The sequence below is a fragment of the Typha latifolia genome, chromosome 11 (genome assembly GCF_019914945.1).
Source record: "Typha latifolia isolate L0001 chromosome 11, TyphaL0001v2, whole genome shotgun sequence".
Lineage (NCBI taxonomy): Eukaryota > Viridiplantae > Streptophyta > Magnoliopsida > Poales > Typhaceae > Typha > Typha latifolia.
Genome location: NC_133096.1, coordinates 2,759,906 through 2,783,384, shown reverse-complemented (window position 1 = coordinate 2,783,384; position 23,479 = coordinate 2,759,906). Strand labels below are relative to the sequence as shown.

Here is a 23,479-nt window from a genome sequence, read left to right as displayed (position 1 = left end):
ACGAATTAGGCCAATAGCATACCGCTTGTAGTTACCAAAGGTAACCCGAGTCCACCCAATTTTCCATGTCTTGGTCCTTAAGGGTCAAGTAGGGAACGAGTCAGCCATCGGAATGATACGAACCAGCTTGATCTAATTCGTGTAATGGTTTTGGATAGAGTTTTGTATGGAAATTTCAAAGGTTATTGCGGTCTATCTAACCATTTGATCCTACTATTATTTGAGATATGTTGTTGCTCTTGAAGAGAGTTTTCCAACGAATCTGAGATCTTAAAGTTTGGATGGCTAGATCTCGAGATATCAACGAAACAGTGACCAAAGGTCAAGATGAATCCTGGCTTGTTAACCCTTCAATAGCTAGATAGGTGCCAAGAGAAACTCCTCTTTTAGAGTGAAAGGGGAGAAGTTACTACAAAAGAGAGGGTTTAGGAGTTAGAGGAGGCCGACCAAGGACTTGGGAGGTGGAAGAAAGGTGGGAGAAGGCGCTGATGGCTAGAGCAAGGAGGAGGGAGATAGGGGCAGCAATACCAATGCAATTATCAGATAAGGATCAATTATCAATACCAATGCAATTATTCCATCTTCCACCTTCCACGTCTATATTGCCACATACTAACACCATAAGTTTTGATTTACACCTTTAATCATCCTAATCTCAGTTGCATTGAATTCCTGACTTCCAAGGGAACAACAACTACCAGAGTTTTAAGCCCTTTGGACTCACCAAGGTTTTGGTTTCAGATCTACGTGAGTTGCTCTTTTGTTGCGATCACGACCACCCCGAGGATGATCGTAACATATCCATCCAAGCTTGGTGGGACACCACCAGTCGACATTGCTGCCTGTCTCCTCGACTGAAAACGCCACTTGTCCCTAGGTGATGGTCTAGCTTCTCCCCCACCCCCTCTCCTTTACCAACGACCTTAAGTACCCTCTCCATTGCGGCCACCTCTATACTGCACACCGCTTGGGCCAACCACCACCACCTCTTGGCCTCCATTCGACTATCCGTTCTAGTCAAATGAGAACGTAACTAGTGGCATTCAGTTGAACAGGGGCCAGTATGAAATTAAATAGAGGCTTTCTAGAAATGGGATTTTCGCCCTAAAATCAGTGTTTAGATTTTTGAATAATGGGGGCATAATCTTTTGATCCTTACCAAAAAATTTAGAAAGTAAAGTCCGTTTAAAAATGAGAGCTTCATTATTGCTTGTCTGTCAATAGATTCTGATTAGAGAATTTATTACGGATAGGGTGCTGCTTGTGTCCACCGGTCACTTGTAATAAATGGTAGTTAAGTGCAAAATTTTGGAAGGAGTTGAACCATAGAGTAACCTCTTTGTTTTTATGCCATGCGGGGATAAAAGGAGAAACCGCTACTAAGAAGGCAAAGAGGGCGATTGAGGAAGTGATGATCTTGGATGATACCTAAGGAATGGAGCTGCTGCTGAAGAGTAAGGTATATTTTGTTCCCATTATAATTGATATGATGAAACTTGTATAGCTGCTAACTGTGTTAATATTCTGTCTACTGATAAATAGAACTGGAGCTGACGTAGTAGTAGTCGTGTTTTCTGTTTGGTTTCAACCCTTGTTTTTGGATAGTAGTGTACTAGTGTGAAGTAGTTTGGTTCTTTTAGGAGTTACTATCCTGTGCAGGGTTTTGTGTTTTGTGATTACGTAGGATTTTTTGTGTCAACCGCCAGTTTGGAGGTTAATTGTTTTATTTGCAATGAAACACAGTTGTGGCCTTTCGTAAGAAAAATAATAATAAAATAGAAATAAATAAAAAAGATTTCTTTCAGCAGAAAGTATTACTTTGGTACACATTCACATTCACATTCATATTCATACATGCTGTTCATCGAAAGGGAAAAAAATGCCAACCAACTAATTAAAGGAATGATGGGCTACAATTGAAAAGGATCATCCTCTCTAGTTGATGATAATCACCTTAAATAGACAGATTCTAGCCCTGTTCACTGCTGTGTTCATTAATAATGGCCATGTAGTACTGACTGTGATTAACATAACTGGTTTCCCCATGATAGCACATTTATACGACAGAAGGCTACTCATCCATAAAAATATTGTATTAAGAATTATGTGAATCAAGCTGACTCAGTTATGTTCACCTTGGAGACCTCTCCCAGAAGCTCTGACCTTAATCTCATCAGCAGTCTGCCCAAGTAATTTAAGCCTTCTCCCTCACGTCCTCCGCCCCAAAAGAGATCGTGTGGTGAAGCTTCAACAAGAACAGATCCTGCAGTTGACTTCAGCATTGAGTTCAACTGTGGATATGTTGAAAACTTGCAGTTCAAAGCTCTGTACATGGTATCAATCTTAGTGGATTCCCAATCAGGTCGAACCTGTTTTGAGGCAAAAATATGATTTTGTGTTAGATCTTACATTGAGCTATTTCCTTGATAACCAGTAACCATTCAATACCCAATTGAATTGACAATTATAGTAGTTCTGAGAAATGAAACTAAGTGAGGCCAGTTAAAATGCGGCTATAAATGTTAACAGATCACAGAACATCGTTTAGACATAATGTACCATGGGGGTTTTCATCGCGGTAATTGTATTCTCGTTCTAATAAACCTATAAAGAACAAAAACTCACCCAAAAGAAAAGATTTGCTGGTCATCTTTACACAGGAAATTGAAAATTACGCATTTTCTTCGAAAGAAAAACAATGTATATCATTCTTCTCCATGATTTTCTAAAAGGGAAAAAAGAGATAATTCTTGTTATGTCCAATAATTTGTAAACTTTTAAAATATATTCATTAGAGCAATTGATACATCTTGTTAGAGTCTTTTTTTCTTGCATTAGTTATTTATTTTTATTAAAATAAATTTTTTGTCAGTCGTGTTCAAACGCGGAAAGGGGCGTGTTTAAACGCCTTTACGAACGCCTGCAATAGGTTCGCAAAAATAGGAAATGAGAAATACGTGTTCGAACGCTGTCGGGCGCATTCAAACGCCCACATCAGGTTCGCATTGACGAAAAACGTCTTTTGTGCATTCGAACGCAGTTGAGCGCATTCGAACGCAATCCGCGAGAGTCCATTAGAATTAGGACCAACAAGCCTCTATAAAGATGTGGATAGCAACCAAAATCAATATGCTTAATGAATATTGATTTCTTGCCTCTCTATTCTCTCTCCTCCCTCTTCACTTACCAGCCACCTCTACCGTTGGCAAGGCCTCTCCTAACTTCTAATCTCTCTTATCTGTTGAGTCCTCCCTCTTTCTTAGGATCTCGACCACTTCTTTTCCTTCATCTTTATCCCTTAAACTATATCAACCATCTATCCTCATATCCATAACCCTAACATCCACTCCACCCGTCACTACCAGCTTTATCTCCACTATATCATGATTTCATCCCAGTGGTAGTTCAAATCTGCGAAGGGCGTAAATACGAAAAATGTAGATCAGGGAGTTATGGATCGATCCCACTTGGTTTCGTAATTTTCTTACTACGAAAGAATATTTGGTAAATATTTTCCGTCGGTTGCGTGGACTACTTCTTGCAGTAAATCCAAATCTTAAAGGAATTGTTCCGTAGGCCCTATCAACTATATATATAAAGAACCACCTTTTCAAATGAACATAAATTTTAGTACAGCTGCACCTGATGTCTAAACAAATAAGGTAAACCTTTTCTATAAGCCGCAGGGCCTACCAGTTCAGGATGCTCTCTTTGCAATTTCCTTCCCATGCGTGCTGCTTCCTCTGGGCTCTTCGTCAACTTTATATGCTCAACAAAATCCAATGCAAGAGGACTGTCAACTCCTATAAACTTGTGTGCCTAAGAATATGAATAATTTTTCAGTTCATCAGATGCTATGGCAAGTAGTCAGAAATTAAAATATAAGAATTTCAGTAATGTTTTACTTTTCCAGCATGCTTAGATGCTCCAAAAACATAAAACCACTTGTTATAAAGAAAAGAAGACAAAGATAATATCTGATAATAGTGTTCGAAAGAAAAGAAGACAAGGACAATACCTGATAATAGTGTTCGACAGTTGGCCATGTGAAGTAGTCTCCATTCTCATTAGGCATGTGCAAAGGATGAGGAGAAAAGTTTGAGAAGGCTCCAAATGGATCCCAAGTCTTATAAAAAGATATAATATTTGTATCATAAGGAGACATCTTTGGATCAAGAGATGAACTTTCATCAGCTGAGGGAATTATAGGTGAGAGATCTGGGATGGGCTGAAGAAATCCACTGATCAGCATGTCCGGTCCAATCTACAGTACATGAAGGTAACTTTATTCGGACTTTCTTAGGAAGCCGCATGTCTATCATCTAAAAGAAAACCACTAATATAATGTGGTTACACATTTTATGGCCATACAGCTCTTGTTGAAAGCAAAGCAATGAATAACTAGCCTCCCAGTTAATTTCATTCCTATTGCAATTTCATGCTTTACCAGATTAGTATACGAATTGGGATATTAACTGATCCAAATATGCAACCATATTTCTAGAACTAGCAAGGCATTTTCAAATGAAGAAGCTCAGAGAAACATACAGACAAGCAGACATCAGAAAAACAACAATAGATGCAACAGACAGATTGCTTACAGTAAATATGTTTCTATGTAAATCTAATCATATATAGGTAGACTTTTCAACCAAATGTTCACACATAAATATACCCACACACAATTTCACAAACACATATACATACCCAAAGGCAATTTCAATATCTAATAAACCAACAATTAATTTCTCCCATCACTAAGCTTTTGCATAACTTCATTGGTTAGCCATAACACAATGAGATACAAGGATGATGAAGTAAATAAAATCATCTTTGAAGGACAATGAGAAGGATTTATAGGACAGTAGCACATTGAATAAACAAAATATCAAGGAAGCAGATATACCAAACAAGAGTACACCTCATGTTCCTTTACAACATTGTAGGCACATAACAATAGAAAGAATTTATCCTGAATATCTAGTACAAGGGCCAAGTAACATAGTGATTGGACATAGACATATACTATTTTCCAATTCAACACAGCCAAATAAAAAAGGAGCTCAGACTCCAATATCACAGAGCTTAAGATTTAGAGGACACGCATCAAGAAAACATGTACGAACACATGGACACCTCGTGTGAGCATGCGCATATTATAAATATACATCTAGAACCAATAATAACTAATTACATAGTGCATGGAGCTATGGACCAGCAAAAATGGAAACAAGAATATGACTACAACTCATGTAGGGATCACCTGTTCAAAGGAGACATCAATTAAATTAAGTGCTTGAGACATCTGAATCATTCCTAATTCTCCAACTGGTGAAGGAGCATTTACACCCCCAATAATTTTTGGGGCAATAAACGCAAAAACCTGCAAACCAACCAAATATTAAAGGGAGAACAAGATCAATCATTTAATAGTGGTAGGAGTAAATAATATTCACACGAAAATACACTGAAAGAATCATATATGAAGGAAAATTTTTAAAAATACGGGTTCTATAAAATATCAAAGAATATTAATCATAATTCATGCGCCATGAAATCCTCACTCCAAAAGCTAACATTTCACAGGTGATACTTTGAAAATGAAATAACTGAAAAATGTAAAGCAGAAGATAAAGTTCGGGAGGAGAATTTTGTTAAATTTTGAGTCATATGTGAGAGCATCTCACATCTTCTCGGACTATTCACCTGAAACTACTGAAAAGTAGATTGTCTGTACTTATACAAAGGCATCGGAGAGGTTTGAGTGGTAATAATCCTCTTCTGCTTACCCAAGCTGCAGTTAAGTTAAAAAGTTGTATGAACCTTCCTTGGATATGATAAGCTGGCTAGCTCACAGAAGAAAATGACAAGAATGTCCAACTCCATTTACAAGATAAGGTTCTTATAATCATGACTGGGGCATAAATAATTGTTAGGGGAAAATATATTTTACCCCTTTGTAATTAAGCCAAGTTCCAAAATGCCTCTCTGAATTTTCATTTGTCACTTAACCCCCTTGTAGTTCTAGCCTATGTGTAATCGTTAGTTTTTCCATACAAAACTAATGGTAAAGATAATTTTTTATTAAAACTGTTAAACTATTGGTCCTTTTTCCCTTCATATTATCTCTTTTTGGAATATTTGCAATGTCCAAATTATAAAAGTGTGAAAGATATAGGTGAAACTATTGATCGTTTTTCCCTTTATATTATCTCTTTTGGAATATCTGCAATGTACAAATTATAAAAGCATGAAAGATTAAGGTGAAAGAAGCATAAGATAAGGATTTTTATTTTAAAAATTAATTTTCTAATTAGTTGTTCTAAAAGAAAAAGTGCATTGTGGTCATTTATAGTAAAGGGAATTGCATATATTAGAACTATAAGGGAGTTTAAGTAATACAAAAAAAAAGCTTAGGGAGGTACTCTAAACTTTGACCTAACCACACAGATGTAAATTGTATTTTCCCCTAATTGTTATCATCTAATCTAAAATTGATGCAGGGCAGAGGTTTGATGATGCGCCTTCTCTCTATCGGTCTCTAGCCCTGTCTCTTCTCAAAGGTGATGACAGGATACCATTGGGTTTACGACTCTTGCAGATACTCTCTGCCACATTTGTGTCAGGCAGCAGTAGTCCCATTGCCTAGCAAGTGTCCTTCCAACAAGATTTTGGCAAGCATGAGTCCCAATTCTTAAAACCTTGGTCTGAAGTGTTACATGGAAACCGCGATAGCATATTAAACTTGGCTTGACAAGAAGTTGGAGACAAATCTGACCATATAAATGATGCCAACCACATTTAAAGTAACTAACACCTGAAAGAAAAATCCTGAAGCTTCTCGTTTTTTCTGAAAAAAGCAACGACTTCCAGAACCTTAGGATCTGTTCCATGAAACCTAAGCAGTACATCTGATAGAAATATCTTCTCACCCTCTCTACCACCAAATTCCAACATTTCTTATATATCTAATTAAGCAAACCAATCACAACCTTAGCCAATGCAAGTAATATAACCACGGGATGCCACATAGATGATGCTCATAAATAGTCTAAGTTATTTATGCCCTTAATGTCTTTCCTTCACTATCTGAAGTTTCCAGATACCTTATGGATCAGCAACAAAGGGAACCTTTAAAAAACTTTAGGATGCTCAACTAGATAGCAAGATCTTCAGATGATTAAACTTCTACACTTGAAAGATAACCATCTAGATTACCAACAATCTGAGTTCTTATCCAAGTTTGGATACTCAAGTATGAAGAACATAATTATATTATATTTAAAAGTTGCAAAAAAGCACACTGGTATACAGGGCAGTCAAGCCATTGCATAGAACAAGCGCAGTGAGTGAACTATTGAAAAATTCAAGTACAATAAAAAATACATATCCAAACTAGAATTACCAAAATAGAAAAGATTAAAAAAAAGCTGGTCAGGTATCAATGTATGAATTTAAAATCCATGTAATTCAGTAGCTAGTCAGACACATTTCATGCTTAACTCGCTTTTATCTACCTAAAACATGTCCCAATAGGATGGCATTCTCATGTATGCATGTGCCTGACTTTGCCAATGCAGATGCAGTTTATGCAGTGCAACTTAAGGGACCATTTTCACATGCAAATAATTTCCTTCATTAAATCACCTTCTGTTAATAAATTGGCTTGTGCTAGAGTTGATTTATGCTGGTTAACTGATGCAACACAAGAATCAACTCAGAAAACTCATAATAACGTCTTTAAAGCTTCTTTAATTGTAGGACAATATTGGAAATGACTTGCTAGTGTTCAGTGCAAATCCCATATATACCTTATGAATAATACCGGCAGATATAGCTGGTGCTGCTAGAGTCCCACCGCACTCCCACAATATAGAAAGGTAACCACGGTCATAGCAATATGCCATAACATCCCTAGGATTCAGTATGTCAAACTCAACAACTTCAACACCTTTCGTAGCAAGCTTCCTCTGCACATCTTTCCTAGCACCCCTTTGTGTTGCAACTATAGTGTATGCATCAAAGACATTCCAAAGTTTTGCTTCATCAGGGAGGTCAAGAGTTTGTGACATCACAATTCGTACAGGAACATGGGAACCTCCATGTCTCGCAGTTAACCGAGGATCTGTCATTACACCAGAAAGCATATCATTTTAGAATAGCAATACAAGGTTTACAGTCACAATGTTGTATTCGAAGATATATACCATCACGGCGTACAGTACTTCCACCCACAATAATGGCATCACTTCTGCCACGCAACTCAAATACTCTATTTCTAGATAGTTTGCTGCTTACCCAGGAAGCATGTCCACTGCTAGCTGCAATTTTTCCTGCCAATGACCCATCAACTTTCTTTCAAGATGTATGTACAGTTCTTCCAACTAAAACGACAGTAAAGAAAGGTCTCAAAATATCTAACTTTCTGACAAGAGAAAAGTATTTGCCTCACCATCTAAGGTCATAGCATACTTGAGAACTGAGAACGGAACATGGTAGGCAGATCTAAAGAGTAGTGGAGCATTTACAATTAGACAGGATCTTAGAGCTTCCTACAGTAGAGAATTTCATGATGTTAACAACAACAGCCATAAGCTGCAACAAATTCCACAAAAATATGCATAACTATCATGCAAGCAACAACTATTTAAAATCAACAGCAGCAGTGGTAATAATGATACAAGCTCATCTAGGAATAAGAAATAAATACAGAAGGTTATTTATAGTTACTGAACTAGGTAAACAATTATCATTATCACGAATTATTTTGTAATTAAGTTTTTCTGGATTGTTACATCTTTCATCCCAGAAGTCAACTTGAAATTTGTATGGAAAATAAGACCTTAACCCAATATCTGCTTGGTAGCTTGTGTATTCTCAAAAAGTGACACAAGCATACAGACCAAAATATAGGAGAGCAGAGTCACTGAGCCAAAACAATGGATACATGAGGACAATGTGAAAAAGAAAAGACTCAATCGAATGGAAAAAGATTGGCATAACTATTCAACATTGCTTTACTTATTCACCTTAAATGGACCGAGCTATGTAAAATATTTCATGACCATAACATACAACAAAATTTGACACATTCAACCCAGATATCTTGACAGAGGTTAATCAGAAAGTAGAATGGAACATTTGAACTCAAATCTTATCATAATTGATAACTAAATATACAAATACATATAAATGTAGATGCAATCATTTATACACATATGAAAAATACACCACATATATAAAGGTACATATATGTCTACATACGTGTAGTAATGCATGTTTAATTACAACTTCAACAATATAGCCGGCCAAGGTCTAGAACAAAGTTTTCACCTCCAAAACTATATAAATCATTCAAAATGCAAGCATATACATAATTGGTCAATCCAAAATTAGCAATAATTACTTGGTTAGAATATAAAAAGAAGATGAAAACACCATTCTCTAAAAGCTTAGTTTTAGAGTAATTGGCGAGTTAACATAATATGATAGAAGAAGGCCTTGAGTTTAATCTCCACTCATTTAAGTCGAGTTAACTTCTTGGGCCTATCAAAAATGTCTAAAGAGTGTTAGAATATAAAAGGAATAAATCACTATTTTTTAGCAACTTAAGCTTTTAAAGTTACTGTCAGAATCAGAAAAAAAAATTTAATTAGGGGTTGAGAGAGGAGGGTACACGTGCTCTGCACGTGCAGCCCCTCCCCTCTCCCTCTCCGGCACGCGACGAGGCGCAAAGAGAAATCGCGCCTAATCCGGATCGGATTAGATCTGGATTTTTCTTAATCTATAAATTAAAACCCTAATCATCTCTCTCTCCTTAATCCCCTCAGCCCCCTCCCCCTCCTCTCTTCTTTCCCCTCCTTCGTTTTTTTTTTTTTCTCACCGTCGAATCGCGACGTGGGTTCGGCCCGTCGGAGCATCACCGGAGGAAATTGGGACCACCACACTACTCCCCGATGAGCCCTCTCTCATCCCTCTAGTTTAATTTAAATTTAAAGAGATAAATTAGAAATACCTAAATTGTGGAATTCGGCTTCGTCGGCAAATCAGGCCGACCGGCGGCTTCGGGTCGCAACCGCATCGTCACCGGAAGCTTCGTGCTCTAAGCCCGGTGTCGATGATATCTTCTAAGGAGCCCTCGTGGCTCCAATCGACGTCAGCCTCGGCGTCGGCCGTCGGTGGTGAGTTCTCCTCCACCTCGTGAGGACGAGAGAGAGAGAGAGAGAGAGAGAGTGGAGAGGTTGAGTGTGGTCGTGAACTGCCGTCGGCGGGGATCGCCGGCGGTCACCATCTCCCTTAGTTCTTCTCTTCTCGCGTCGGTCGCGAGAAAAGAGAGAAGGGGTTGGCTGGGCTCGAGTTTAACCCAAGCCAACCCATTTTTCATTGAGTTCGGGTTCGGGTCAGGTTTGGATTTCGGATCCACAGACCCGACCCGAACCAGTTAATTTTGGGATGGGCTGCGGGTTGGCCCGTAGCCCAACCCGTTATTTTGGCTAGGCCTTGGCCCAACCCAATTGGTTCCTTTTTGGATGGGCTGTGGGTTGGCCTGTAGCCCAATCCATTAATTTGGCTAGGCCTTGGCCCAACCCGATTAGTCTTTTTTTTTTTTAATTGGGCCGGGCCAGCAGTAGCCCAGCCTAATCCAATGGGTAATTAAACTCATTTTAGTTCTTTTTGGTTTTTTTAAATTTTAAAAATATTGATATTATTCAAATTAAAAAATTTATTATTATTTATTATTTAAGGTGGTGACTTTTAGTACGTGAGCTAGAGATTTGAGATTTCGGTCATTTGCCTAGACGCAGGTGAGTGGATTCACTCACATATTTATTTTATTATATTTTGTACCTTTATCAGACCATGTAAATTTTCTGTGTGTAAATTATTTATTTCACCCTTACGTGCAAAAATTTAATTGTTACGTTTTCTGTGTGCAAATCTATTTATTTCATCCGTACGTGCAAAAATTTAATTGTTATATGTTCTGCGTGCATTTAATCATTATACTCAGTGCATCACCATATTTTGTGCAAATATTAAATTTTAGTGAAAAGAAAAATGAGACTAGTATTGATAGGACTTAGAGAACAGACCCGGTATAAATCGCTTGCGATTTTCCGTGGTGACTCAAGTCTATCTGGAACTCCAGGGGAAAGTCCTAAATCAGATCACTGCGGTGACTTTCTTAGGTGACTCTGGCGGGGTTAGGGAACAGTCCTATGATGAATGAAAAATTTCTTAAGTGACTCTAACTTCTCTCAACGGTTAGTGGAAAAGACAGAGTGCGTTGATCACATAGTGATACCATCTAATGACCCTAACCGGATCAACTATGAAGAAAAGTCATGAGCGTCATCTCGAGGTGACTTCTAGTTGATGTGGATCAACAAGGTTTAGACCCATTGAGACATATGACAGTATAAATATTGAAAAGATATTAATATGTTGAAACTATGCAAGGTTACAAGTTATGACTCTCTCTATTGTTATCATTGTTATTATTTAAAGAGCATGCCTATTGCATATTGCTACGGACATTGTTGCTTTTAGTTTAATTTTATTTAGCATTAATATGATTTAAAATTTATTTAGTTTTCGAGTGGATTCCACTCACTAAGCTATAGTTGTTAGCTCATGGATTTTTTTTTGTATTTATTTGTCTATCTCAGGTAATAGTCAGCGGGGCGACTGAGCGAGATGTACCCGGACTCCACCTCCACTTAGGATTCACCTATCTACTTTTCCGCTCTTCTGGATTTTATGCTTTAGATTAGAAGATTTATTTATTTTATTAGAGACTCAAAAACAATAATATTAGTTTATGTTTATTGCAATTATTATGAAATTTAATAAAGCAATTTTTCATTTTATTTATTTATTTGTCATCGTACTCGTAGAAAGTATTATTAAGGCTTCGTGTATCTCAAGCATATTGAGATGCATGGCCGGTCATGATTCCTATTTCGAGTCATGACAATTACTGACAAGTTTTCAGCAATCCTATTGAATAATATCTAAAGCTGAAACACCACCTTGATATACTAGTCATGAAACTCAAAATTTTCATTTTCTAGGTTATTATGATTTTCCACATTTTTATGATCTTTTACTATTTCCAAACCTTTTTAGCTGAAAACAAAATCCTATACCTAAAACTATAAAAGCATTGAAATGGAAACTCCACTACCTAACACTTAACTTCTCAACCAATTGTATATCTGTTAGGTTTTTATTTGTTGGCAATTATGTACAAAATATTCTAAGTGTATTTTTTCATGTATATGAGCTTTACACAAGTCTAGAATATCTCTGGTTTGAAGAATTGCAAGATTATTGGAGAAAAGCCGTTGAGTTCACACCGCGTTCACAAACGCGTTTGAACGCGGAATCTGCGTTCACACAGACAGAAAGTCGAGTTCACAAACGCGTTCGAACGCGGGTTCTGCGTTCACACAGACAGAGAGCCGCGTTCACAAATGCGTTCGAACGCGAGTACTGCGTTCACACAGACCGAGAGCTGCGTTCACAAACGCGTTCGAACGCAACCTAAAGAATTCAAGTTGTCGCGTTCGAACGCACTCGGGCCCGTTCAAACGCACTTGAGATCAAGTCATGCCATTCGAACGCACCCAGGCCGCGTTCGAACGCACCAATGAAGTTTGATAAAATTGGACTTTCGTGAGTACAGATAAGACTTGGATTTGGCTCTATCTTGGAGATCATATATAAGGATTGTGATGCCCTATCTCTAGGTGGTTGAAGAAGCATTATTGAAAGTGACTTTTTGAGGCTACATCGGTTCTTCAACTAACAAGGTTCCACTCATCAACAAAAGTTAATCTTTCCTCTTAAGGGCTATCTAGACGAAAGATCAATCTCGAGGGTTATTGAGGTTGGACTTCAATCACGAGAAGCAGTGAATCGTGGGTTCTAGCGAGCAAGACTGAGAAGAACAAAGTCGTTTAGATCGACGGGTTGTTTTGTGAGTCAGTCTTATAACTGCTACTATTCTAGTGATTGGTTTTGATCCGAGTTTAGATCCGTGGTTTTTTTCCCGTTTGAGTTTCTTCACGTTAAAATCTTGGTGTTCATCTCTGCTTTCATTCCTAATATTTCTACGGACTTTTACTTAAGCGAACGAGTGATATTATTGCCTAGTATTTAGATACATACTTGTGTCTAGGGGTTTTTCAATTAGTATCAGAGCAGGTTCTCTCACCTTTTGAGAGAGATCAGATAGGCATGGATTTTCATAGAGATTGACCATCATCTATTAGACCTCCTATCCTAGATGGATCAAATTATGGATATTGGAAAGCTAGGATGAGAGCTTACTTGAAGTCTATAGATGAACGAGTATGGTTTGCCGTTGTGAACGGTTGGAGTCCACCAATGTACATGGTGGATGATAAACTTGCTGATAAACCGATAGAGTCATGGGATAGGTCAGACTATGAAAAAATTGGATGGAATAGCAAGGCAATAAATGCAATTTTTAGTTGTGTTTCCTCGGAAGAATTTAAAAGAATTTCTACTTGTGAGATAGCAAAAAAAGGTTGGACGATCTTAGAAACTACTCACGAAGGAACTATGGCTGTAAAACTTTCTAAACTTCAGAGGTTGACTACTAGTTTTGAAACTCTACATATGGAGGAGAATGAGACATTTGATGAGTTCTATGCAAAGCTGAGTGATATAGTCAACTCTAGTTTCAACCTAGAAGAGAAAATTCCTAAAAACAAAATTGTCCGTAAGATCCTTAGGTCTCTTCCAGAGAGGTTTCATGCGAAAGTATAGCTATTGAGAAAAGTAAGGACATCGATTCTATGAAAGTTGAACAATTGGTAGGAAATCTACAAACATTTGAGTCCAGTCTTTCAAAACCGAAGGAAGTCCAAAGGAATTGCTCTATCCACAGTTGAAGAAATTATAGAGGAGTCTGATGATGAAGGTGATTTAGATGTTGAGATGTTGGCCATGTTCGTCAAAAATTTTAATAAATTCTTTCAGAAGCCAAACAAGTTGAATGCTGAAAAACTTAAGAAAAGCAAAGCCTTTGTGAAAAAGAATACTGCGAGTTCGAATATAGGTGTGAACAACAACAATGTCAAACAGAAAAATAAGAATTCTGATAATAAAGTTCAATGTTTTGAATGTTTTGGTTTTGGATACATAGCACAAGAATGCCCTAATCGCCTTAAGAAGAAGGGTAAAGCTATGAAAGTTACTTTGGATGACTCAGATAAATCTGATGATGATTCTGGAAAAGACAAAGAAAACTTTGTTGCTTTTGCCTTTTCTCTACTTAATATCGATTTTGTTGTTGATACTGATAGTACAGATGATCAGGATATGATACCAGCTGAGGAGGATGAATCTGAAATTCAAAAGGCATATAATGACCTGTACCTGAAGTCGTTTAAAATCAAGAAAAGCAATCTTAGACTACTTCAATGACTAGAAATAATCGAACTAGAAAGAATTCAATTTGAGGAGAAGTACAAATTGGAACTTGAACGTGTCAAAGACCTTTCTGAACAACTTGACAATGTAAAAAATAAAATGAAGGCTGATGAAATTGAACTAGAGCGACTGAATAAGGAAGTGACATTTCTAAAAGGGAAGAACAAACTTGACGAGATTCTAAAGGCTCAAATCTCTGAAAAAGACAGGTATGGTGTTGGATACACTAGTAATTCAAAAAGACAGGTATTGAGAATCAGGACGAGGACAAAGTTGAAATGAACAAAGATGACTGCAACGTACTGGAACCATCTGCCAGAGTAAAATCAAATCATCCACTATCACAAGTGATCGGAGACGTGAATGAACCAATTAAGACAAGACGACAAATCCAAAGTGAGGTATCATTTACTTGTTATACATCTTCTTTTGAACCTAAAAATGTGAAGGAAGCATTGTTAGATGATTCTTGGGTTAATGTTATGCATGAGGAATTAGAGCAATTTTGTAGGAATGATGTTTGGTATTTAGTTCCTAGACCTAAGAATGTGAACGTCATTGGAACAAAATAGATTTACAAGAATAAAAGTGATGAATATGGCAATATAGTTCGAAATAAAGCTAGACTCGTAGCACAAGGATATTCTCAGGTTGAGGGTATAGATTTTGATGAGACATTTGCTCTTGTTGCTAGATTAGAATCTATTCGTATACTGCTTGCTATTGCTTGTCATTTAAAGTTTAAATTGTTTCAAATGGATGTGAAAAGTGTTTTCTTGAATGGTACTCTGAATGAAGATGTTTATGTGGAACAACCGAAAAGGTTCGAAGATCAAAATTTTCCTTCTCATGTGTTTAAACTGAAAAAGGCCCTCTATGGACTAAAACAAGCTCCAAGAGCTTGGTATGAGAAGTTGACCACTTTTTTAGTGGATGCGGAGTTCACTCGAGGGGGAGTGGACAAGACATTGTTCATTAGACGATCAAACAAGAGTTTAGTTGTGGCACAAATATATGTGGATGACATTGTCTTCGGGGCAACGAGTCGATCATTAGCTAAGGAGTTTGCAGATCTTATGCATAGTCATTTTGAGATGAGCATGATGGGTGAGTTGAAGTTAGTTTTGGGACTTCAAATTACTCAGTTGGAAAAAGGGAATTTATCGCTCAAACCAAGTATACTAAGGATCTTGTGACTAAATTCGGTTTAGAAAATGCAAAATATGTCAGTGGCACAATTGACTTAGGTATCTGGTTTACGTATGACTCGGGAGCTATCATATCTGGATACACGGATTCTGATTGGGCAGGATCATGTGATGAAAGAAAAAGTACCTCAGGTGGATGTTTTTATATTGGAAACAATCTGGTTGCTTGGCACGGTAAGAAACAAAACTCGATATCTTTATCTACTGCGGACGCCGAGTACATTGCAGCGGAAAGTTGTTATTTTCAATTACTATGGATGAAACAGATGGTCAAAGATTACGGCATTGAACAAGATACTATGGTGCTTTATTGTGACAACATGAGTGCTATTAATATTTCAAAAAATTATATTCAACACTCGCGTACAAAGCATATTGATATCCGACATCATTTTATACGCGAGTTAGTTGAAGACAAAATAATAGCACTAGAACATGTTGAGACGAAGAAACAATTGGGTGATCTATTTACAAAACCTTTGGATTTATAAAGATTTGAGTATCTTCGTACTTCTTTAGGGATTTGTGCTTTGGATTGATTTTTTTTTGTTTGATTTGCGTGTTTCTTTTTTATTATTTATTTTCGTTTCTTTTTAGGTTTTCTTTACTCTGAACTTTTCCTTGGTTTTAGTTTCAAATTTGTCAAGAGTTTTTGTCATAAAAAAAAATTTTGATGCACTCCTAGATTCAATAATATACTCTTGACATATAAATATGATTTTTCTCTTGATTATGAGTTATGATAGTCAATTCTGTCATCTTGCAGTATATTATACCATTTCTGATTTGTTCACTCTCTCGACTTTTATCATAATTAAACTAAATTTAATGCACTCATAACGTGTGTATATTCTTGAGTGAGCATGGCATCATTAAATTGTTTTTAAATAGCTCACTATTGACGTTGATTTGCACAGTTTGACCTCATGCTTAGTCATCACAAATGTGTTCATAAAAGATCAATGAAAAGAGCTACAATGAGTTTGTGTGAAAGTCATCTTGTTTAGAGTCCAGTTTGGCTCAGTACATTGCTTGCAAATTAAATAAAATTTTTGATGTTTGTGAATATCTTCTTGCACATTGTTTGATATGTATTACAAGAAAAGGGCTATCTACTCATGTGTGAAAGCCATCATTGCACCTATATGGTTTATGTATAAAAAATATTACAGGAAAAATTCCTGTTCGGTTATGGAGAATAAGTCGAAAAGTGCAAATTTAAATACTAAGTCGGTTTGACTACTGTGTTGTAAATTTATTTAAGAAGAATGTTTCATGTTATCTATGCTCACCTTGCATATGTATATTGTTATGATCAATCAAGACTAATTTAATTTTGAGTGATGCATTAGAATTGATTATAATATGCTTTTGATGATTTGATTGATCTGTGTATGACTTATTTCATTCAATTGTCATATTCTATGTCTTGAATCTATTTTGAATGTTTAGAGGTGCATCTCTAAAAAGATTTTTTCTTAGATTTTTTATTTAAAAAAAAAAGGGCGTTCGAACACAAATTTTTGAATTCGAACGCGGTGACTGGCGCGTTCGAACGCACTCAAGGATTTTTTATATATTGCGTCCGAACCCAAGGGTTTTCATCTTCCATGTTCCAAACCCTAGAAACCCTTCATTTTCTCCCTCTTAAATCTTCAAGATCTTGGTATTTTTCATCAAATTTCTTACTACAAACCCTTTTAAAGGGTCGTTCTCCTCCAGATCTAGCATCTTTCGGCCGAATTTCTTAGTTTTTATTCACTTTTGCGAGGTATGATCATCCATCAATTTTTCTATTTTTTATTCAATTAAGTCTCTTGATCTTGATTGATTTCGTGCGTTTTCGAGTTTTGATCACGTTAAAGTTACTATCTTGATGTTTCTTGTGTGATTGAACGTGATACCTTAGCGTTTTCAAGTGGATGATGGATTTCATTTAGGGCCTTCATGATTTCTTGAATTTTTTTATTTCTTGCTATCTTTTTGTTTGCTTTGAGCATGTATTGAATCTTGCATCTTGTTTCTTTCTCAAGAATGCCTAGAAAAGCTGCAGTTTCCAAGAAACCTAGGCCGCCTTCCTCACCTACTTCGGCTCCCAAGTTTTCAACATGTACGGCTGCGGGGCATTACAAACATAATTTTGGCACCCGTCCTGTTATCTGTGAACGACCCGTGGTCATTTCTGATTTTTCTTCTTTGGGGATAGAATAAATATTTACTGAGCGAGGATGGTTATCGATGTGTGGGATGAGCGGGACTGTTTATGTGGAAGTTGTTCGGGAATTTTTTAGTAATGCCACGGTTTTAGACCGCTGTATACGTTCTACTATTCGTGGGGTGTTTGTATACCCGGGACTCGATGTTATTCGCGTTGAGCTTCGTCTTCCTGATGGTGAGTTCCAGTACCCAACGTCTGCTCCACTTCCAGATGTCGATGAATATGCTGGCACTGTACTGATTAAAGGGGAACGTTGGAAGGGAAACATGATGCTGCATGCGAAGCTGACGTCCGTGGCTCGCATGCTTCACCTGTTTTGTCTGTACAATGTCACCCCCAAGACTCGACATTCAAGCATTAGTCTGGATCGTGCATTTCTTTTTCATGCAATGTTATCTGGAGTCTCGGTTGATTTAGCTGCGGTGATCTATGATTCAATACTCACAGCTGCACAGAAAGAAGCACCTCGTGAAAGGTTATCATTTGGCATCTTTATTACAAATTTGTGCACTCAGAGTGGGGTGCGTGTGGATGCTTCGGAACCTTCTCTTACTTTGCACAAACCGTTGGATCGGATTACTCTTAAGCGGAGTCAAGCTCACGACCAGTCGTCTCCTCTCAAGCCGTCCTCTTCCGTCGCTGGTCGCTCCTCACACCTCGACAACTCTAATGATAGCTCTGACGGTGACACATCTCACTCTGAGGGGGAGTTACCACAGTACTCTAACCGTTTCGATCAGCTTAGTACTCAAGTGCAGGATCTCCATTCGGCAGTGCATGATTTACGAGCTGAGCAAGCTCATCAGGGGACTGTACTTGACTCTGTGTTGATGATTCTTCAACGTCAGTTTCCTCCGAGTTGCTAATCTTTGGCATTTGTGTCAAAAAGGGGGAGAGTGTCTAGGTGTCTAGGTGTGTAGGGGGAGCATGGTAATAGGGGGAGTTTATTAGAGTCTTTCTGTCTTTCTAATCTTGCTTATAACCTTGCTTAGAGGAATTGTGAACTTTGTCTGTTTAAGTACTTTTGAACTTATGCTCCATTGATAACTTGTGTTTGGATTGTTTATTCATTTCAAGTTATTTTCACTTGATCTTGGATTGGTATATGTTTATTTGCAAAATATTCTAGTCTTGTTGATTGGTCAATTTGAAGTCTTTGTAATATCTTGTAACCTAGGTGTTTTGTCACAAATTGCCAAAGGGGGAGATTGTTAGGTTTTTATTTGTTGGCAATTGTGTACAAAATATTCTAAGTGTATTTTTTCATGTATATGAGCTTTACACAAGTCTAGAATATCTCTGGTTTGAAGAATTGCAAGATTATTGAAGAAAAGCCGTTGCCGCGTTCACAAACGCGTTCGAACGCGGGTACTGTGTTCACACAGATTGAGAGCTGCGTTCACAAACGCGTTCGAACGCAACCTAAAGAATTCAAGTTGTCGCGTTCGAACGCACTCGGATCCGTTCGAACGCACCTGAGATCAAGTCATGCCATTCGAACTCACCCGGGCCACGTTCGAACGCACCAATGAAGTTTGATAAAATTGGACTTTCGTGAGTACGGATAAGACTTAGATTTAGCTCTATCTTGGAGATCATATATAAGGATTGTGAAACCCTATCTCTAGGTGGTTGAAGAAGCATTATTGAAGGAGACTTCTTGAGGCTACATCGGTTCTTCAACTAATAAGGTTTCACTCATCAACAAAAGTTAATCTTTCGTCTTAAGGGCTATCTAGACGAAAGATCAATCTCGAGGGTTATTGAGGTTGGACTTCAATCACGAGAAGCAGTGAATCGTGGGTTCTAGCGAGCAAGACTGAGAAGAACAAAGTCGTTTGGATCGACGGGTTGTTTTGTGAGTCAGTCTTGTAACTGCTACTATTCTAGTGATTAGTTTTGATCCGAGTTTGGATCCGTGGTTTTTTTACCGTTTGGGTTTTTTCACGTTAAAATCTTGGCGTTCATCTCTGCTTTCGTTCCTAATATTTCTACGGACTTTTACTTAAGCGAACGAGTGATATCATTGCCTAGTATTTAGATACATACTTGTGTCTAGGGGTTTTTCAATATCATTGATTATGATTAGAGTACAGATACATGACAAGAGTGAACATCAGCATTTATATCACGTATTTGACCTTAAGAAAATGTGACTTCAAAGTTTTCTGCAAACTTCTTCCATTTTCATGTTGACATCTTCCCTACATGTCATTTACTCCTTTGTGATCTTTCAACAAGTCAAATCAAAAAGCCTAAACATATTTGTGTTTCACGAGAATACACCAATCTCAATTCGGTAATGCAATCACTTTGTCCTATGTGCCTCGTGAGATGCAACTCCCAACTTTGTACGAATCTAATTGAGCTAAGAAAGGAAGGTCCTAGTGCATAAGGCTCCCAATTACAAAGAGTCCATGGCGGAAAGATTTACTTAGCTTAGCCCTTATTTATGAAGAGGTTGTTTTCATGAGTTGAACGAATTACGTCTTGGATGCAAGAGGCAAACCTTATTATCGCACAAAGTCATCCCTCTTTCAATATAGCTAACCTTAATATTCTCATTCTCACCTTCATGGCTAACCAATCTTCTATTCGCTTGCAACTACAAATGAATGCAGTTCTCCTTCTCCAGAAACACATTCCTGTTCTTAGGTTAGTATTGTAATATATCTTCTTCAATCAATTTATTCCCCTAAAAAGCATGTAGGCTACCACACTTACTCTAAATTAGTTGGACAAATATTAAGTGGAGCTTCACTAATATTACCATTAAAAGTAAAATTATGCATGTAATGTTCTATCCTTTTGAACCTTCTGAACCTTATTTTGATAGGATTTTCCCTGATGTTCAATCAGTGTTCATCAATTCTAGTTTCATCCATAAATACTTCATTTCGTTGTACCAGCAGCGCAAGAAGTACTAGTTAGTCATCGGGTACAACATGTGCCAACCCACAGGATCGGCACAGAGCTGCACACTCCTCGCGAATTACTAGATTTTAGCAGTCCGAGGTAAACATCCTATTACAGATATCTTTATTTCCACAATGTTGACATTATGTATAACTATTTCTCCAAAGAAAAGAAACAAAGAATGATGAATTAGAATGATTAGATGAGAACTATGGTAGAAAATACTCAAGAATTTTGGCAAAAGCAATTTATGCAGATGAAAGAGTCACCTCCAACAATTTACTCTGCAAATCTTCTCCGACAACATCAACCTGGATGCCTTCACTTCGTAATGCTTGTATAGACTTTCCTCGCAGGTGCTGCAACGGATGCCTAAGTCCCACCACAACTCTTGAAATTCCTGCCTAATTAATAAACATTAGTTTAAAATGCCTGAAAATCATAATAATAATGCCATCAGGGGAACCATTCCTTAAGTTCACAAAAGAACACCAATTTCCTACTGATGACACTAAAATTGCATTGTTAAACCCAATAACATTTGATATACATGAAATTCTCCATACAAAGTAATAATTACACAATTCCAGAAACAGTGCTTACAAGAAGTCTCCCATATTGTTGCTTTAAAGAGAAAAAACAATGAAGACAGAGAAAAATTGGATCTAGTGTAATATTAAGATTCCATAGAGCTGCAACCAAAACTTTGACCACCATGAGTGCAGAGAAACTATTGAAATGATAGAGAAAGATTGCAGAAATGTTAATAGAGCTCAAAAGTAAGAGTATCATGCTAAATCAATAAAACTAGAAACTTGGACTTTTGTCTTCTGTAAGATGAACATGAGGCACAAAAGATATAAGCATAGCTACATGACAGCATCTGAAACTCCATATGTGCAAGTAAGAACAAAATCAAGTGCTACATCAATAAAAGTTTAAGTGTTCAACAGAAGCAAGGTGGTAAACAACAGGTCAGTAAATAAAACAAAGGGAAACAAACTAGAATGCAGCCAAAATATGACAATTTTTATACAAAACAAAGAAAATAGAATTAAACAAACTGTGTGCACACTTCTTTAGCAAACATTAAATCAAAACAAAAGATGAACAAGAAGTTTCAATGATGACATTTTGGAACGAAGTGCATCAACAAAGACAACCTATTTGAGAAATCCATAAAAAGACAAAACCGAGCAAGATCTTTCCAAGTCCCTATATAAATCAGAGATGTACACTCCCCATATGCAAATAAGATTACAATCCAAAGTGCTAAATTAATAAAAGGAACGATGGGCAAGATTCTACATTATATGGCAGAAGGCAAACACAAGAAAGAAAACCGGAATGCTGCCAAAGATGACACTTTTGATGAAAATGAAATAATACCAATCAATATACCGACAATCACTCTTAGTACCCGAAAGACATCAAACTAACAAAAACATAGAAGAAATAGTTCAAAAGATCACATTTTTAAACGACAAAAATATAGAATAAGCATCAAACACACTTCAGAAACTCCATTAAAAATAAACAAGGCAGAAAAAAGGAGAGCTCCAAATCATCAAGACTGCACAAATGCAAATTAGATTAGATTGAAGTGCACATTACACAGATCACGGAAGCAGAGGTTGTAGACAACAAAAAAGAAGAGAAACGAACTGGAATGCAGCGAAAGAAGACTTTATTCGACACTAAGCAAAGAAAACATAACTAAAATTCAGTTCTAAAGTAGAAGAATAAAACAGAAAATTCACACTTTTAAATATACAATTCCCAAATATCATAATATTGAACCAGCTACGCAAAAGCCCAATTTAGCAATTCAGAAAGGAAAAAAGAAACAACATAGAATCAAGAGCTTTTCCAAGTCGCAAAATTGATCAAACCTGGACAAGGGAGGAAACAGCAGTGTAGTCGCCGCAGCAGTCACCAGGTTCCAAGTTGAGGTAGGCGGTGGCGCCGCGGGCGAGCTCACCGGCCTTCTCCACAGCCTGGAGCTCCGCGCACTTGGTCCCCTGCGCGTAGAGGAATCCTTCTCCCACCACTTCCCTATCCTTGCGGGCAATCACGCAGCCAAAGTTCGGGTGCGGCGAGGTCAACCCCGCCGAGAGATCCGCCACCTCTGCCGCTCGCCGGACCAGAACCGCATCCTTCGGAGGGGTAGCAACGGCGGTGGCGCGGATGGTGCGGCAACGGAGTTTGGTGGTGGTGGAAGAGATGAAAGTGGGAAACGTTGGTGCGGACAAAAGCAGAATCATTGTACGACTTTGTGGGAGAGGTGGAGGAGGAGAGGAGGAGAAGAGGAGAAAAGAGGACAAGGATTAAATGCATGGAAACTAATGGGCTTCACCTGAGTTTTTGACCAAAATAGTCCCGTTAGAAATTTAATTTATTAAAAAATGGATTATTGTTCAAATTTATTACCAAAAGAGATGAGTAACTATACGTACTAACTATACCTACTGAAAATGTTTATAAGTTGAGCATTTTACTATTTCAGGTAAAATGCTGAACTTTTTAGCATTTTCATTCTTAATGAAAATGTTGACAATTAAGCGTTTATCTATATTAATCAATTTAACGCGTTAGTTAAGTGTTGGGGTAAAGCACTAAAGAAACACTATCAAGTTTGGCGGTTTTGGTAAAATGCTAGCAACTTCACCATTTT

At 37.4% G+C, this 23,479-nt stretch overlaps 1 protein-coding gene across 1 annotated transcript; it reads right to left on the bottom strand.

Moving 5' to 3' along the window:
- Positions 1-1,782: 1,782 nt before the first annotated feature.
- On the bottom strand, positions 1,783-23,149 carry LOC140797161 (riboflavin biosynthesis protein PYRR, chloroplastic). The gene is made up of 9 exons (XM_073150435.1): positions 22,698-23,149; positions 21,075-21,209; positions 8,453-8,552; positions 8,208-8,333; positions 7,812-8,125; positions 5,264-5,383; positions 4,019-4,264; positions 3,694-3,819; positions 1,783-2,369 (listed from the first exon to the last, which is right to left on the bottom strand). Exons 1-9 carry the CDS (start codon positions 23,067-23,069, stop codon positions 2,112-2,114), a joined length of 1,797 nt encoding a protein of 598 aa, XP_073006536.1. The 5' UTR covers positions 23,070-23,149; the 3' UTR covers positions 1,783-2,111.
- Between the last annotated feature and the right edge of the window lie 330 nt (positions 23,150-23,479).

Bases quoted from the DNA above. Each gene is read 5' to 3' on its own strand.
- LOC140797161 (XM_073150435.1), bottom strand. From the start codon at position 23,069: ATGATTCTGCTTTTGTCCGCACCAACGTTTCCCACTTTCATCTCTTCC. The intron at 21,210-22,697 runs GTTTGATCAATT...TTTATTAATTAG, and splicing joins CTGTTTCCTCCCTTGTCCAG to GCAGGAATTTCAAGAGTTGT. The intron at 8,334-8,452 runs GTGAGGCAAATA...GGTCATTGGCAG, and splicing joins GTATGCTATGACCTTAGATG to GAAAAATTGCAGCTAGCAGT.